Genomic DNA, 15681 nt, shown 5'->3' with positions numbered 1-15681 from the left:
GTGATGCGAACTTGTCCCGTTTTGACGACGATGAAAAAAAGGAGAAAAACAGCCACAACAATGGGAGGGGAGTACACTCTTTCTATCAAATTTTTTTCTTGAACTCTCTTATAGTAATGTTCCTACGAGGTTTGATCATTGTGCCTTCATTTGGGAACAAAATTCCCTCAAAAAGCTTAGCAACACAACCCACTCTCCTCTCTCAAACCACGACATTAAAAACACAATTTTTCTATATACATAGGTACATTTTTTTCCTTATCATTTCCTCCTCATATAACTACAATAAAAGAGTAATAAAAGCAATGAGAGTAGTATATTTAGTGTTGCCACGCTGATAAGGTCAAAGCAGGTTCAATTAAAAGCTGGCTAGTGAAGGTTTCAAGGAGGAGGCAAGAAGGTGTTAAACTATTTACGAGAAGAGCAAAGAGGTGCGGGCTTAGAGTTTTCATGTCTTTTCTTTGAGAAGTTACTAGGGTTTTAGATACAGAAAGATATATGAAAATATATAGGGGGTGCTGGTTTACACGTGCACTGCTATGAACTAGCTCCTTTCCGAGGCAAACCATAGCACTTCCATAAAAAAGGCATTGCATTCTCTCTCATTTGGATTCAAAGAATAAGGGATTGGGCACCTGTACTTTCAGGATCATACAAATTAAAGAAAACATGCTCAGATTATCTGCACTGAATTAAAACTTGCTTTGTTGGAAAAGCAATATTTGAAGTTAATAGAGGCTTATCTACATTCATCTTTGGAGACACTGCTAGCTACATTCAAATTTGCATGCCTCGTTGTTTCTTTCTTCTTTATCCTCCCAGATGATGTATCAAAAAATATATCTTGAGGACAAGATTTATATCTTAGATTATCAGTTAATATCTTTGTTCTGACAATCTGATATATTCTCTCTACCCGAAGTGGCAAATGGTTGGTGCCCTGATACTTGCAAAAGTTTCAGTGAATCCAAGAACTCTTCGATGTTTAAGTACGTACGGATCTTTTTTAGAGGAAAAAACATTATATCTTAGACAGATATTCTTCTAAAAATAAATATGCCGTGGAGAATGTAGATTCCAACCTCTTTGGCTTAAAGGTCTCTTGTTTATTTATAGCTCATAAATCTCTTTATGGAAAGAAAGGAAAAAGTGTAAAATTTCCCTCATAGTTTTAGTAAGGAAAAATATATTTGATTTTATCAGAGGGAAATATCTTTGACTTTATCAAAGAAAAATATCTCTGATTTTATTAAAGGAAAATGTCTATGACTTTATCAGAAGAAAAACAACGTTTGACGATGCCCAAGGATGTTGGGTCCGGTAACCATGCCAGACCCATGTATGATTAGGCTCAGCACTTGGCTGAGTCTAAGAATGCTGGGTCTTGTAGTTTTGTCAAACTTATGTACGATTGGGCTCAACGTTTAGCTGAGCCTAAAGACACTGGATCTGGTAGCCTTGTTAAACCCGTGTATGAATGAGCTCGGCACTAAGCTGAGCTCAAGAATGTTGGGTTTGGTAGCCTTTCTAGTCCTATACATATTTGAGCTCAGTGCTTACCTACGCTTAAGGTTTGTTTGGACAATCCATCTGGCCCCTAGTTGTTGTCAACGAGGATCCAGGTAAAAAACATATATGAAACACATCGATCCATTAGTTGCCCTCCAAGTCTTTGTGTATTCAATATTCAAAGATTTTGAAAGGTAAAAAAAATTTTAATGAAAGATTCTAACTTCTGTGAGATCTTGTTTGTCTCACGCGGAACTGTTGGGATACTTGTAGCTAGGTGGCTCGTCCATATTGGGGCAGGTGTCCCTTAGGAAGCAAAATGACGGCTTTGTATTTAATGCAGTAATTGAGTAGGTTTCTAGAGATTCTAGATGACACGAAAGGTCATCATTCATCTAACGACGGGAGTGAAAAGGGTTTTTCTTTATAACCCTAGTCGTTGCTTCTGTCTTTTCTTTTACTTTCACTTTTTATGATTCCTAAAGAACTACTCTATAAATAAGACCTTAATTCATTTTTATTCTAATCTTAGAGTAAAAAACCTATTTCTGGTATTTTTCATTTTCACTTTTTTCCTTTTCTTGCCTTTAAACAAAAAAATAAATCTAAGAAGAGTCAAATCTATCTCCAAAAGTAGAGATGTTACTTCCCTTGAAGAGGAGTTCAGGTTCTAACCTAAGATTGAAAAAAACAGTCAAGGACAGGGGTCCATTAGATTGGGTCCCAGAACAAGAAGGGGTGGCATATCATCATTCACCTCTTGTAGGGAAGCGAGTAGATTTTCTTATAGGAGTCCTTCTTTTACTGCTACTAGGGAACCTCGGTAGAGAAAGAGGTTACCTCAACCCTTAGAATGACACCACCAATAGTTTATGTGATGAGGATATAGAATTTATTGCTTGTCTTCATTCAGAAGAATACACAACTCAGATGCCTGATAAGACTACATGTATCAACCAGCAAACCCTGGGCTCTGTCCATGATCATTTTGAGATTATAGCCCCCATTTGTATATATTTAATAGGATATTCCTTTTCTCTTCAAGGGTTTGCGAGGGAAGTGTTCAGATAGTACCAGCTGGACCCAAGACATTACATCCCAATAGGTGGATCATTTTATCCTCCATTGATAAGTTTGTAGGCTCGTCAAAATCAATGGTACAGTTAGTGTCTTCAAGAATTTTTATAATCTACCTTTGATAGTGATTAGGGATGTCAATAACCCAGCACTTGAAAGAACAATCAATGGTCTTTTAATATGTTTTCCATAGAAATGATGATGTCCTAAAATTCCAAGTAGCTTAGGAGCAAGACTTATATCTTATATTTTCGATTAATCTCTTAATTCTGACAATCTGATTCATTCTTCCTAACCGATGTGGCAAGTGGTTGATGCACTAATATCTGTAAAAGATTTTCTTTGGTGAATACGAGGACTCTTCAATGCTTAAGAGAGTTTTTTTTTTTAAGGAAAAGCCATGATATCTTAGAAAGATACTGTTCTGAAAATAAATATACAGTGGACAATAGAGATTTTGACCTCTTTCGTTGAAAGGTCTCTTGTGTATTTATAGGTTTGGTAGCCTTGCTAGGCCCGTGTATTTGAGATGGATGGCTTGCCAGGCCCGTGTATGATTGGGCTTAGCATTTGGTTAAGCACAAGAATGTCGGGTCTGATAATCTATTCAGACTTATGCATGTTTGGACCCAGTATTTAGTTGTGCTCAAGGTTTGTTTGGACCATTCACCCTGCCTTGGTTCTTCTCAATAAGAATCTAGGTAAAAAATATATATGAAAAATACTAATCCATCACTCCCTTTTATTGTTCATCCAAATTCACAAAATAAAGTTTGAGTTCTTGGACCTGAAGCTACCAATTGTTTCTTCTTTTAGTAAAGTCCTTATTAATTAAGTTCACTTTTATTAATTTTGATAGCTTTAAAACTAACCTATTCTATGTGAGGAGCTTAAACTTTGCTATTTTCGATGGTGATACTATGTACTTGATCGTACAACTTAGATCTCTTCTTCTTCCATTCCTTTTCTATCTCGAGAGTATCCACGCTTTGAGAGACTACATTCATTAACGCCTTCCTAGTCGAGTCTTATGGAGACAAGTCTTTCGCATTTCTTCTATTGAAATTGATTTATATACTATTTCACTCAAGTTAATTTCAGGAATATTGTTAACAAAAAAAAAACATTGGGAGTAGCTTGTGTAGATTTCAATGTTGCTTTCTTAGGCTAAATTTGCTGTTTTGTTTTCTTTGTCTGGGTTTTTCTTCTTTCGATAGCTAGTCTATGACGTTTAATGAAATCATATATTTCTAAAAAAAAAAAAAGGGAAATTTATTTTTCAAACCAAGCTTACCTTCCATCCAGTCGACCCTTACAAGTTACGAGTTACGAGTTACGAGTTAAGAGAATCTGAATTTATACACAGATTTCACAGTTATTGTCATCCTTCACGCTAGTGTTGGGCAACTTGATTAGCCATCCATCTCAAATAGACATGAATCTATTGGTTCCTTTGGAGACATATAGAGGGATAGAAATATAGAGGTTGAATGCTTTGCATTTCATTAAAAAAAAATTTCCCTCAGCAGGTACTTAAGATAAAATATTTTTAATTTTCCTTCTATTTTTTCCTGTAATCCTTATGTTTTATCACGCAGGAGATTGTAATGGACGTTTTACCATTCATGTATGACGCACAACAATACTGCGATCTTAGATTTTGACGATGGTTCTGCAGGCAGTGCTAAACAGTTATACAATTTACTTATTCTTTCATATCCAAAATATGGAAGAAATTGAAATTGTGTGATTTTTGTTACCTAGTTTGTACATTCTTAATATATACTTGATCTTTATTTCTTTCTTTTGATCATGAATTTTGTTGATTCTGATCTCATATATTCGTATATTATCTGTATATTAATGAGGGCCATTTTTTCCTTAATTAACAATGCTTTTGCCGGGGTTTGATGGATCTCCTCCGCTGAGTTGATTAATTATTAAAACCACTAATAACTCATTAGAACAGGGAAGTCTATTTACATATATGATTTGTTACCTCTAAAGCAGTGGATCTCTAATCATTATATAAATCGAAAATTCAAAGGGAGATTTTATTGCATATTCTTGAAAAGGAAAGTGTACCAACATTAAAAATGGTACCAATTATGTTCTGAAGGTGATGTGTCTTGATCGATTAAGAATTCTGAGCGTCTTCATGAAAAAAAATAAAAAAAAAGATTTGTTGATTGGTTCACATCATAGAAGATATAGGCAGATTATAATGAAATCAAATCGCAATGAAGTGGTAATTGAAGAGGACAGATACAACCTAGTGGCTTTATTTATAAAATCAAAGTAGATAGTGGTTTAATTTGTAGGGGAGGTGGTGAGCTACCAAAAAAATCTAAGCAATTTACAAGCAAGGTTTATATATATAATATATATTATCTCTTGATATAATATATATTAATTATATTATAATATATATTAATTTAGAAGCAAGATTTATAATATATATTATCTCTTGATTCCAACATTCTGATCAATTATTCGTAATCAAGATAATTGATAGCTTGTACCTAGTGTCCGGTATGTTAAGGTGGCTGATGGTTGTTACTTATAAAAGGTTTATTTTTATAAATTTAAAGATTCTCAAATACTTAAATAAATATTTTTTTAGAGAAATAAACTTTAAAAATATATATACTAAAAATATTGAGAATGAAAAGATTATGATGTAATATTTTAAGTTATATTTCACTCAAAATAATATATATTAAATTAATTTAAAATATTAATAAACCAGCATAAAGGTCTTAAAAAAATTATCTAGAAAATATTGGAATTTAAAGGGAAAAAAATAAACTTAGACACGACACCCGAAGTTCATGGTGAGTCTGTTAGATTTGGTTTCATCAACAGGAAAACAAATCCATTTCTTATAAAGCTCACCTTTCTAAATTATTAACGATGTGACTTCGTGTAACAAAAGATGATGCCTTTTGTTTTTTATAACATTAATTCTAGCATTATAAATTATTGTCTTTCGCCATCCACACACAATTGATCATGTGAACGTATCATTTATGACATAAATGGATTTCTATTTGAAAGTCTCGGATTCAGTGCATGTTTGGCTCTGTTGTTCAACCTGCTTTTCACCAAATTTTAAATTTTTTTTTTTTTTTTTGCTAAAATTGAGTGCGGTTTGTACTTTTTGGATCGTTTTGATGTGCTGATGTCAAAAATGATTTTTAAAAAATGAAAAAACATCATTGGCATGTATTTCGGCACGAAAAGCTATTTGAAAAGCAACCACTACCACACTGCCAAACACCCTCTCAAACATTGAAAGCAAGATGGGATTTGGGGAAGAGAAAGATTACCCTTATCTTATATAGCCCAGGAGACATAATGGGCTTGGGCTTTCGGAGGAGCTCGTGCCTTGTTGCCAAAGGTGATGTGAAGTTATGTGTGCACATGTATTTGATGTCTAGAACCTTCATTGAAAGGATCGGTTAATTCTATGAGCCTGCTGGCGTGATGATTTAATTATTATTGTGATTGTTTCAGTTTACCTGCACCCTCCAGCCAGTTTTCAGTTTTTAGTTTTTAGTTTTTACCCTGCACAGTTTGGGAACACGTATGATTGCAGGTGCCTCTTCTCATATTTACAAGGGAACGCGACAAGAACGGGTGAAGAGAAATGAAATCTTGGATCACAGGGAATTGTCTTTTATGACGAGTCAAAGCCTGCTATTCAAAACAAATTACTGCACAAATCAATCTTAGTTTTTTTTTTTTTTTACAAGAAATACTTTCAAGTTAGTGTCCACCTGTTCATTTCATATACAAACAAATTTATACACTACCTACCAGCTATGAGGGGGAAGGTCTCACTAGGGTTAACAAGATGGTAACTTGATCAACAAAGCTGTACTCAAACTTACGGCAGACCACAGTACAAACCCGAGTATAACAAGACTTGGACAGGAACAGAGCTGACAAGTTCTAATTAGCTGAAAGCCGTCCTGCTTTTTTTTCTGTCAAAAGAGATCCATCATTTCACAAGGAATTAATTTTGTATTTGATGCGCTCTAGTTTATCTTCAACGCAACCAGCCACTTCAAACTCATCAACGATCTATTCGTAGTCGTCTCATTTCAGCTTGGAAAGTGGGACTGGATGTTAGCGTTCGATGGGCAAGTGTCCTTATATCCTCCCTCAAACAGTCTCGTGAAACACGAACCAGTTCCCAGAGTGCACCTCCGCTAATCATGTCTTTTGCATTCACTTCTGCATGGAGTAAAGGCTAGCATCTCAGCTGACATTCAATGGGCGATCAGCTTGTTCAAACTTCAAAAGAAGGGAAACAAAATTACCATGTTGTGCTAAGTGACAGAGCGCAAGCTCTACATGGTGCCTGATTTGTGAGGCTTCACTTTTAGCATTCTGTACAATCCATGGAAGCACTCCATCCTCAATCAAAAGAGATCTTCCAGTCTTGGTTCCTGCACAATTGAGTGCCGACATTATGCTTCATGTAAGTGTCATTGACAAGGAGAGGCTTCACTTGGATTTTAACACGGCACAAACAATTTTGGGTACATAGTCTAGTAGACAATTGCACGACAAGCAGAGCAAACCAAATACAGACAAACTTAACCAAGGCCTCTTTCTATGCTATGTACCGTACCTTGAGTAGATGCTCTGGACTCGCACTTGGCAAAATTTGCTATTCCACGGGCAACTTGTGCAAGTACATCAGGATGCCTACATCTAACCATCCCTAGCAAAGCCTTGATGCCACCTTCACTTCTTAGTTTCATCTGCAACTTATCTGAAAAATTCATCATGGTACAAGGTTAAAGCTTACAACAGCATGCCAGCTGATAGGACTAACTTGAATAAGTTTTTAATTTGGTAGTAGCCTTAAGTTGTAACAAAGCTCACATTCAAACCTCACATGTGCTGCCTCATCATTTTCCTCAGATTACTTGTCGATGTACAAAACTTGTATGAAACTGAACTATTTCGAGAACTAAAGCTATTTATATTTTTGTTAGCATTTGAAAATTTCCAAAAACCTTAGAAATGTTAAGTTTTCAAGTGAATTGGCAGACCATACAGATTCTTGTAAACACACAAAACATATTTCTATAACAAAGAATTTTATATCAAGCTTCTTTGGATTTTTCTTCAGTTCAGATTAGACCATATTAATTTTGGCATAGCATTATAGCATGAGCTCAGTAACATGCTTTTATGCACTGTCCATGCAAAATAGGCTAGTCATATTGAATGAACAGTTGTACAGATCCCAACATGTACAGAAACCAGCCAACAAAATGAAGGCCTTAATAATACCAGCCTCGGGTAACAGCATCAACAACTAGCTTAGCTGCTAAATTTACACAGCTCCCAAGTTTTTCAGGTAAATTTGGATGCCAAGGCAACTAATTCAAGAGAAACCACTACTTTACTCATCTAAGGAGGCGGATATTTGCATTTATAATCATATCTAGCTTTTGCATAAGATTGGATTCCTATTAATTTGCAAATGCTAATTTAAACCAGCTAAAGTTACTGATGCAAAGTACCTAAACGGGAACCAACAATTCATATACAGTCAATTTTGTCCGTCTGTTTAAAGGGTGATTTCTAGTAGTGGTGAATGAGATCAGGGTTTGCTTATTTATTATTTCATCCATTCCACAGTAATGCAAAACAAACTCTAATCAGATATCCATTTTTGGAATTAAGTAAAACTTCAAACAAGCTTAAAATGCAGACAACTAGCAAACTCAGCAGAATAAACATCAATGGGGTCAAGAAGCTTACCATTGCCACAAAGATTTGCAATGGCTCCAGCAATCATTCGAAGTGTTTGAGGATCTTCAGCGTTGCCTGCTGTCATTGATAACAAACGAATGCCTCCTTGAGCCATTATTAGCTCTTGGTTGGTTTCTGATTGTATACATGAAGAACATGCATGAGGTGAAAACAAAATTTAAAGTACCCATGATAAAAGTAGCAAGAGTATCGCCGAGATATTCATGATAAATTTGATTATCTCCAGTAATGGATGCAAAACTCACCATTCATAGCAAGATTGGCAATTGCACCTGCTGCAACTCTATATATGGTTTCATCCTCGGAGCTTCTGAGCAGTGTCAACAAGGACTTAAGACCTCCAGCTTCTACAATCTTCTCTTGATTTGTTTCTGCATATTAGATGGGAATTGCAATCATTTTGGACAAATCTAAAAAGAAGCAGGGCCTTTTTGCCCTAGAAGTGCTCATGGTGTTTGCAGAAATATAATTTTGTTGTGGTGTAGACTGTCAAAGGCAAATCTATCCAAGAAAAGGTGGTCAATAAATCGAAACAAATTATGAGAAGCAACTCTTAACACGACAAAACACTCATCTGATATTGCACAATAAAATTGAGTGCATAAATGTTACATTAGTATGCAATGCTGCAGTTCTTGGTAAAACAATATAAGATGAGTGAGGGCCTTCGAGCTTGAATTGTGCGATTCAAAATGCATGATTCATCTCTTGGTTTTCCAGTGTTTGTTAATGCAATCTTTCAATAGACATTTTGAGTTGATTAATCCATACTTCTCCAGTAGAGTTTTTAGATTAATTAATACATCCTGTTGTGGTTATGTTAAACTTCTGCTTTGGGAACTTATGCATGTATAACAAATATCAACTTATCAAGTTTAAGACTGTTCAACTTAGAAACAGGCCAGTTCTTAACATTATTTAATGACATGACAAAATAACAGTCCTTCGCATCCAATCTGCAATCCATAATATTGTCAAGGAGACAGGTGTTTTCCATTCCAAAGATGTGTCCCTTGCAACTCCATAAGTTCATAACTCAGCCCAGCATCTATTTCCATTCAAATAACCCCCCCCCAACTAACCTTTTTTATTCATCAAATCAAGTAGGCAGGGAATAAGAAAGATAAAATAGATGTGAAGCTTGGCAAAGATTAAGTCTCAGAATCGATGTTCCCATTTCAAAAGCAATAAGCCTTTCAAGAGTTAGATGCTATCATGTTCACCAATATAAACTAGGACATGCATTAATAAGTTTGTGACACCCTACTAAAGAGTAGATCAGCACTAGCACAATTCTGAATAAGTTGGCAATGCCCATATAAAGAAGTTAAAGCAAAGTGTTGGTAGAAAGAAACCTTCAGCTGCCAGATTTGCTACCACCTTCACAGCATGAATTCGCACATCAGCATCTTCTGCTTCAAGCAAAGACAAGATCTTTTGCAATCCCACTGAAGAAGCATTGGATTTTGTAAGGAAAGTACAGTATGAAAGCAAATCCATTAACTACCACGTGGACCAAATTGAGAAAAAATAAATTAAAACTAATAAACAACCGGTGCCAAGCACTGACTGCTACCTTGTTCAAAGAGTTTAGCTATTGAGGCCTTTTCTCCATTTCCTGAATCATTGATCTGTGGCTGCCTAACTTGCAACATCAGAGAATCTAGACCACCAAGAACTTCTTCAGACCCTCCTTTATCAATTCTTCTTGCTGTCTAAAAGATAAACATGTCAGTCAGCCTTTGAACTATAGATACCATGTGGGTACATTAGCATGGATTCGATATGTGAACATTTACGCATTGGAAAATGGTAGAATAGATGCCTTTGTTGCCTGCTAATTTGTTACGAATTACAATAACTGATATTACAATCCTTGGCAACCATCATCTCTCCCTATTTTCTCAGTTTAGGATTCAAGAAGAAACGATCACACCCGTAACAATTTAAATGCTTGTATTTGAAGTTTCCAGGTAATTACCAAGTTTTCTATCAACATAGACACTTATTTCCTCACTTTCTTCTATGAGAAATATTTTATTCTCAAAAAATTCTCAAACAAACAGTTCCTGAAGAAAATCTGATTCAAGGTAGGTTTCACTAAGCTATAGTTATAAATTGCTTGAAGAGTATACCTCATCAGCCTCAAAACTTATTTGCAACAGCTGACTTTGCAGTGTTGCTATTTCCCCTTCAAGCTTTTCTTTCTGACGAGCCTCATCTTCCAGCATCTTTTGAAGCTTTGAAATATCAGATTTTGCCAATGCCTAGTACATTGAAGTTATAGTTCTATATGAACCCAACCTGGTAAAAGATACAGATAACGGAAATTTAAGAAGTACTGGGAAGTAGAACTAGTCAAACAGACCTCTGACTTCTTCAATCCTGCGAGTTGACTTTTAAGGATATTAACTTCCCCTTCAGCAACCTTCCTCAAGAGAGTTTCCTTCTGAAGCTTTTTTTTCATTTCTGCAAGTTCCTCCATATTAGCTACCCTGGAATCCTGTGAGTATGGGGGGAAAAACCAAAGGCTAAAAATTGTTAGTCAAACAGCTGGGGGCAGTGGATATACATCCACAGAATTTTGGAGAACTCTAGTAGTACTGTATGGAGAACATCAAGTAAATAAGGACACAATAAAAAGGAGGCATCACAAGAAGGTATCAATTACAGAACAACCTTTCCATTAGATATCGCATTTGAACTTTCATCTTTGCATCCAGGTATGTTTTCTCCACCAGCATGCTTCTGCTGATTCATCATCCATTTCTCTTCTAGCTTCTTTATTGATTCCATATACTCTTTCTGATATTTAGTTCTTTCCTTCTATCAAAAGTGAACATAAGGAGTTAGCATATCCCATGCCAAGAGCAAGAAAATGCCAAAGGAAATTCAGGGGGGCAAAAAGGACATAGGCAGTACAAGTAGTTTTGTTTTCCCACATCTACCAATCCCAAGAGAGATATGTAAACATCCAAATAACCACAAAATCCGAAAGTTGTGTCAGCATAAGTTGGTAACAAATTATTATCAGCATAAAGTTTAGAAAGGTCAATGTTTAAATTTTGCATTTTGAAATTATTGTGCATGTGACAATACAAGGCATGATTTTATTCTAAAACAAAAACCAAGCAACCCCTCCATGCTCTCTCTCTCACCAACATAAATGCCTGCACCAAATATTACTTCATTATTACAGCACTTACCTCCAATGCATCTGCATTGTTTCTTTCAGACTCTGAAATTCGATTTTGTGCTTCCATAGTTACTCTTTCAATTTCTTCCTCAAATGCTTTCTGCTGCCTTTCATGTTCTGCAATAAATTTGTCTAATTGTAGGTCTAACCTTCTAGACAAACTTTTGTAATCAAATTCCTCCTTTAATTTCAACATATTCTCCACCTTCATTGCCTATGAGAGGAAACAACTTTTAAAAACAAAACAAGCAGCTTTTGCTAATAAGCGAACAATTAATACACTATTGATTTTGTGTCTAAGCAACGTTCAGGGTATAGATATTTAATGGTGCCAAACATATCACTATTAAGATCACAGCACGAATGAAGCATGTCAAGACATAATTGCAAGGACTGCTATGTACATGACAGTAGAAAACAAAGAAATGAACTACACAGGCCAGGCATTGACTTCAGTTATTGGTACCCACTCTTTGTCCAAACATTATAGTACTTGCTGTTTCTCCTCGATGGCGGGGTGATGGACCAATAGTAATAACCAGTGAAGTCCTAGCTGTGCCTGTTAAGATTTCACAAAGTCAGGCAACACATATCATATAAGAAGATTAAATAATTCTATTAATGCAAATGTATTACCTCCAAATGAATCTCTAAGCAATCTAGTAAGCTTTGAATCACGAACTGGGACATGTGCGCTATTTTCTGCTAGAGCATTGATGCACTTCCCTAGTGCAATCAAAGAGAGATTGATGGATTTGGCTTCCTCCAATGTGTGTCCCTCGCTCCCTGCCAAATAATGGATGAGTAAACAAACTTTAACAAGCAAAAGAGAGCTGGACACTCAGAAACATATACCTAAAGAATGGCCCATAAATAAGCAAAACTAAAATGAAAAGGGATGAATATTTTCTTTTTTAAAACTGATAAAAGTTGACTAATCAAACCATCTATCAATAATTACACACCTTTTGCATCCCCCAAGCCACCATGCAGGAAGCAAAATTTACCAAAATGATAATTGGTTGTCTAATTTAGAAATGTATTGATAAGAACAAATTTTCCACATGAATGAAAAGCTGTGTATTGATAAGAACAAATTTTCCACATGAATGAAAAGCTGGCATATATACGAAGAAAATATTACTAGACCATGTTAACATGAAAGGCAGGAAGGGGGCACTTTTAATGTCCATTTCTTGATTTCACGAAACCTGATTTATCAATTCGCTCTGAACCAGCAAGATCTACTATGACTAGCTTTCCCTTACGAACAATACGAGGCTTCAGAATTTTAACCATGCGGGAGTTGTTGCCATTTTCGCTTGAAAGATCAGAATCTCTTCCCCTGACAGATCTCTTTACATGTACCTAAAGCATTTGCGATGTCTATTTCTGGTCAAAATCTCATTTCCAATAGGATTGCTGCAGTTTCAAAAGCACTAGAAGCATCAAAAAGTGTATAAGCAAATTTATTCACCATCAGTATAGCATGACTACGGGATGATTCGGCATTCAATTTTGTATTTGCAGCGAAGCGGTGAGCTTCTCCTAGTCGCAATAGTTCAACAAAGCTCTGCTGATTCCTTATTTCAACTAGGCTAGCCCCAGGAAGCGAAACATCTCCACTTTTTGGGTCTTCCACAATAGAAATATTGTCATTAGTGGGATTGAGGAGGTCTTGTATGGTCTCCATATAAAGCTGCACATTTTTTAAGAACAGGAATATTAGAAATCCTAATTTGGATCTTGTAAAATTCAAAATATACAAAAAATAAATAAATAAAATAGCATAGATATTGAACAAGGAAAATTACAATATCATGCATACAAAAATAATCATTGTAGATCCAACAACCTGCAGATAGGATATTGAGACAGAATTGGTCTCTAGAGAAACATCTGCTAATATGTCCTCCATAGCACGAACCATAATTCCACGAGCAGCTGTGTCTTCCTCTCCAAGCCGTCCAAGAGTATATGTTTTACCGGTACCAGTCTGCCCATATGCCATGACTGTCCCATTGTATCCATCCAGAACACTCTGCAGTAGCAAATTACAAATTAGCATGTCATCGCAATCCCATGAAGGAAAGAAAATTAAAAGACATAGCCTTATTGAACACATAAACTAAGATCATTGTCTTTATGATTCGGTGCTACAAGCAGAAGAAGTGAAACAATTAATGAAGTTCATGACACAACATTAAAAACGAGCATCTGTAGCAACATTAATTCTAAGTTCCATCACAAATAATGAATCAGAGACTCTATTAGAAATTATGCATGCGGGAGATCCAACTAATTGAACAATTTCTAACTCTATTTGTGGAATTGCCTAATCAAGCATGTTCTGATAACATTGCTATTTTGTGACAGTGAGCCCCATTTGGGCCAGTAAAAGGCATCTGAAAATGGTCCTAATTATAAAGCTTCAACTAAATCATAGAATTTGAAACATCATTTGCTGATACCTCTACAACAGGCTTTGCCACAACTTCATAAACACGTTTTTGCGATGCAAACTCAGTCAGCAATTCATCAAACTCATATGTATCAGAATCCCAGTTGTTCTTCCGAAGTTTCAACCTCTTAACCTGAAACCAAACCAAAATAATAGTTAGGTACAAACAAAAAAATTCACAAAAAAATCACAGGCACATTTAAACAATTTTGTTCTAAAATTACCTCAGGCTGTAATTCTACACAGTCAGCAAAATCAGCATCAGCTACCATTTCCTCTGCATTTCGCGGTCGCAATCTCACTGCTACCCTAACTCTTCCAGGAACTAAAAATAAATAAACAAATAATATCAACATCAACTCGAAAATTAATTCATCACTCAATGATTTAGAAAATCATTAAAAACAAGAGAATTCAAATTAAAGACGCAACCTCTTCACACACAAAAAAGAAAAAAAAAAAAGAGTAACGTTGCATATTAAAGAAAATTAAAAAGAAATCAGAAATAATGCAAGATCTCGATAGTTAAAAGAGAAGGCCAGAATAATTAACCTCCAGTGTCATCTTTAGCAGCGCCAAGAGCAGCAGGAGCGCTCTTACGTAATGACTTGGATTTAAGTGAGTTTTTAGGGTTTGAATTGACAGAGGGAGGCCTCTCCACTTTGTTATTGTTAGTGATAAGTGAATTCTTACTGTAATTGCCATTTCTATAAATACTTGCCGTAGTAGCCATAGTTAATAGCTCAGTGAGTGAGTGAGCGAGCGAGCGAGCGAGCGAGGGAGCGAGAGAGTGAGCTCGTAAATCTGATTTCTCTGTGTCTTCGTTTAATTTTATGTTTGGCTGGCGAGAAAATTTAAATGGAGTTGCGGTTAGGGAGTGGCAGTGAAGTTACTTGGAGAGAGAAAAAAAGGGGAATCGTGGGTGAGGTTTTTCATTTGAGTTTTTAGAGGGAGAAATGGATTGTGGGACCCGGATTTCACTCTCCATGTTTTTAATTTCTTCGTGATTTAGGCGTAGGTCACAGGAATGCCCTTGCTTAGATTATGATAAAGAAAGAAAGAGTGTGTTTTATAGTTGTGATTTGCGTGGCGGTGCATTTGATGTGTCGTGTTAATGGTAAGTGATCGATTAAATGACTAAACTGACCCTTCACCCTCTTTTACTTTATAATCTCATTATTGGTGTCAATTTGTAAATTATATTTCATTTGAAAATATATAAAAATAATATTTTTTATTTTAAAAAAATTAATTTTGATATTAACATATCAAAACAAAAAAATATATAATTTTAAATAAAAAATTTTAAATTTTATTTAACTCCTATTTAAAATACAATACCAAATAAGGATTTAACGATTTATGAATTTTAAGCAGTAACATGATTTTATTTGAAGAATTTTTTAGTGTAATCTCTTAACCACATGTTATTTAATAAAAAAATTAAGCACGTGTATGTTTGATATTATATGAATTGTTATTTTTCAACTTAAAAATATTTTAAAAATTTAAAAAGATTTAAAATACTTAAACAGTCCGGATGGGGATGATGGTGGTGTGTTTATTTAGCTGTAATCATTCTATATGAGTCTCATTAGTAACAAAACCAATAAATTACAGAATGATAAAACAAATTTTAAGA

General features: G+C 35.3%; 1 protein-coding gene across 1 annotated transcript; it reads right to left on the bottom strand.

Annotated features, from left to right (window-relative positions):
* Positions 1 to 6347: 6347 nt before the first annotated feature.
* LOC7478097 (kinesin-like protein KIN-UA) lies at positions 6348 to 15051 on the bottom strand. Its single transcript, XM_052449456.1, has 19 exons — positions 14592 to 15051; positions 14264 to 14364; positions 14050 to 14172; positions 13434 to 13619; positions 13056 to 13277; positions 12790 to 12946; positions 12215 to 12364; positions 12049 to 12137; positions 11589 to 11792; positions 11062 to 11208; positions 10751 to 10885; positions 10518 to 10649; positions 9959 to 10097; positions 9738 to 9830; positions 8628 to 8753; positions 8371 to 8496; positions 7226 to 7369; positions 6912 to 7040; positions 6348 to 6825 (listed from the first exon to the last, which is right to left on the bottom strand). Exons 1-19 carry the CDS (start codon positions 14770 to 14772, stop codon positions 6665 to 6667), a joined length of 2745 nt encoding a protein of 914 aa, XP_052305416.1. The 5' UTR covers positions 14773 to 15051; the 3' UTR covers positions 6348 to 6664.
* Positions 15052 to 15681: the final 630 nt, after the last annotated feature.

This window comes from Populus trichocarpa, chromosome 1, assembly GCF_000002775.5.
Source record: "Populus trichocarpa isolate Nisqually-1 chromosome 1, P.trichocarpa_v4.1, whole genome shotgun sequence".
Classification (NCBI taxonomy): Eukaryota; Viridiplantae; Streptophyta; class Magnoliopsida; order Malpighiales; family Salicaceae; genus Populus; species Populus trichocarpa.
This window is presented reverse-complemented; position numbering and strand designations above follow the sequence as displayed.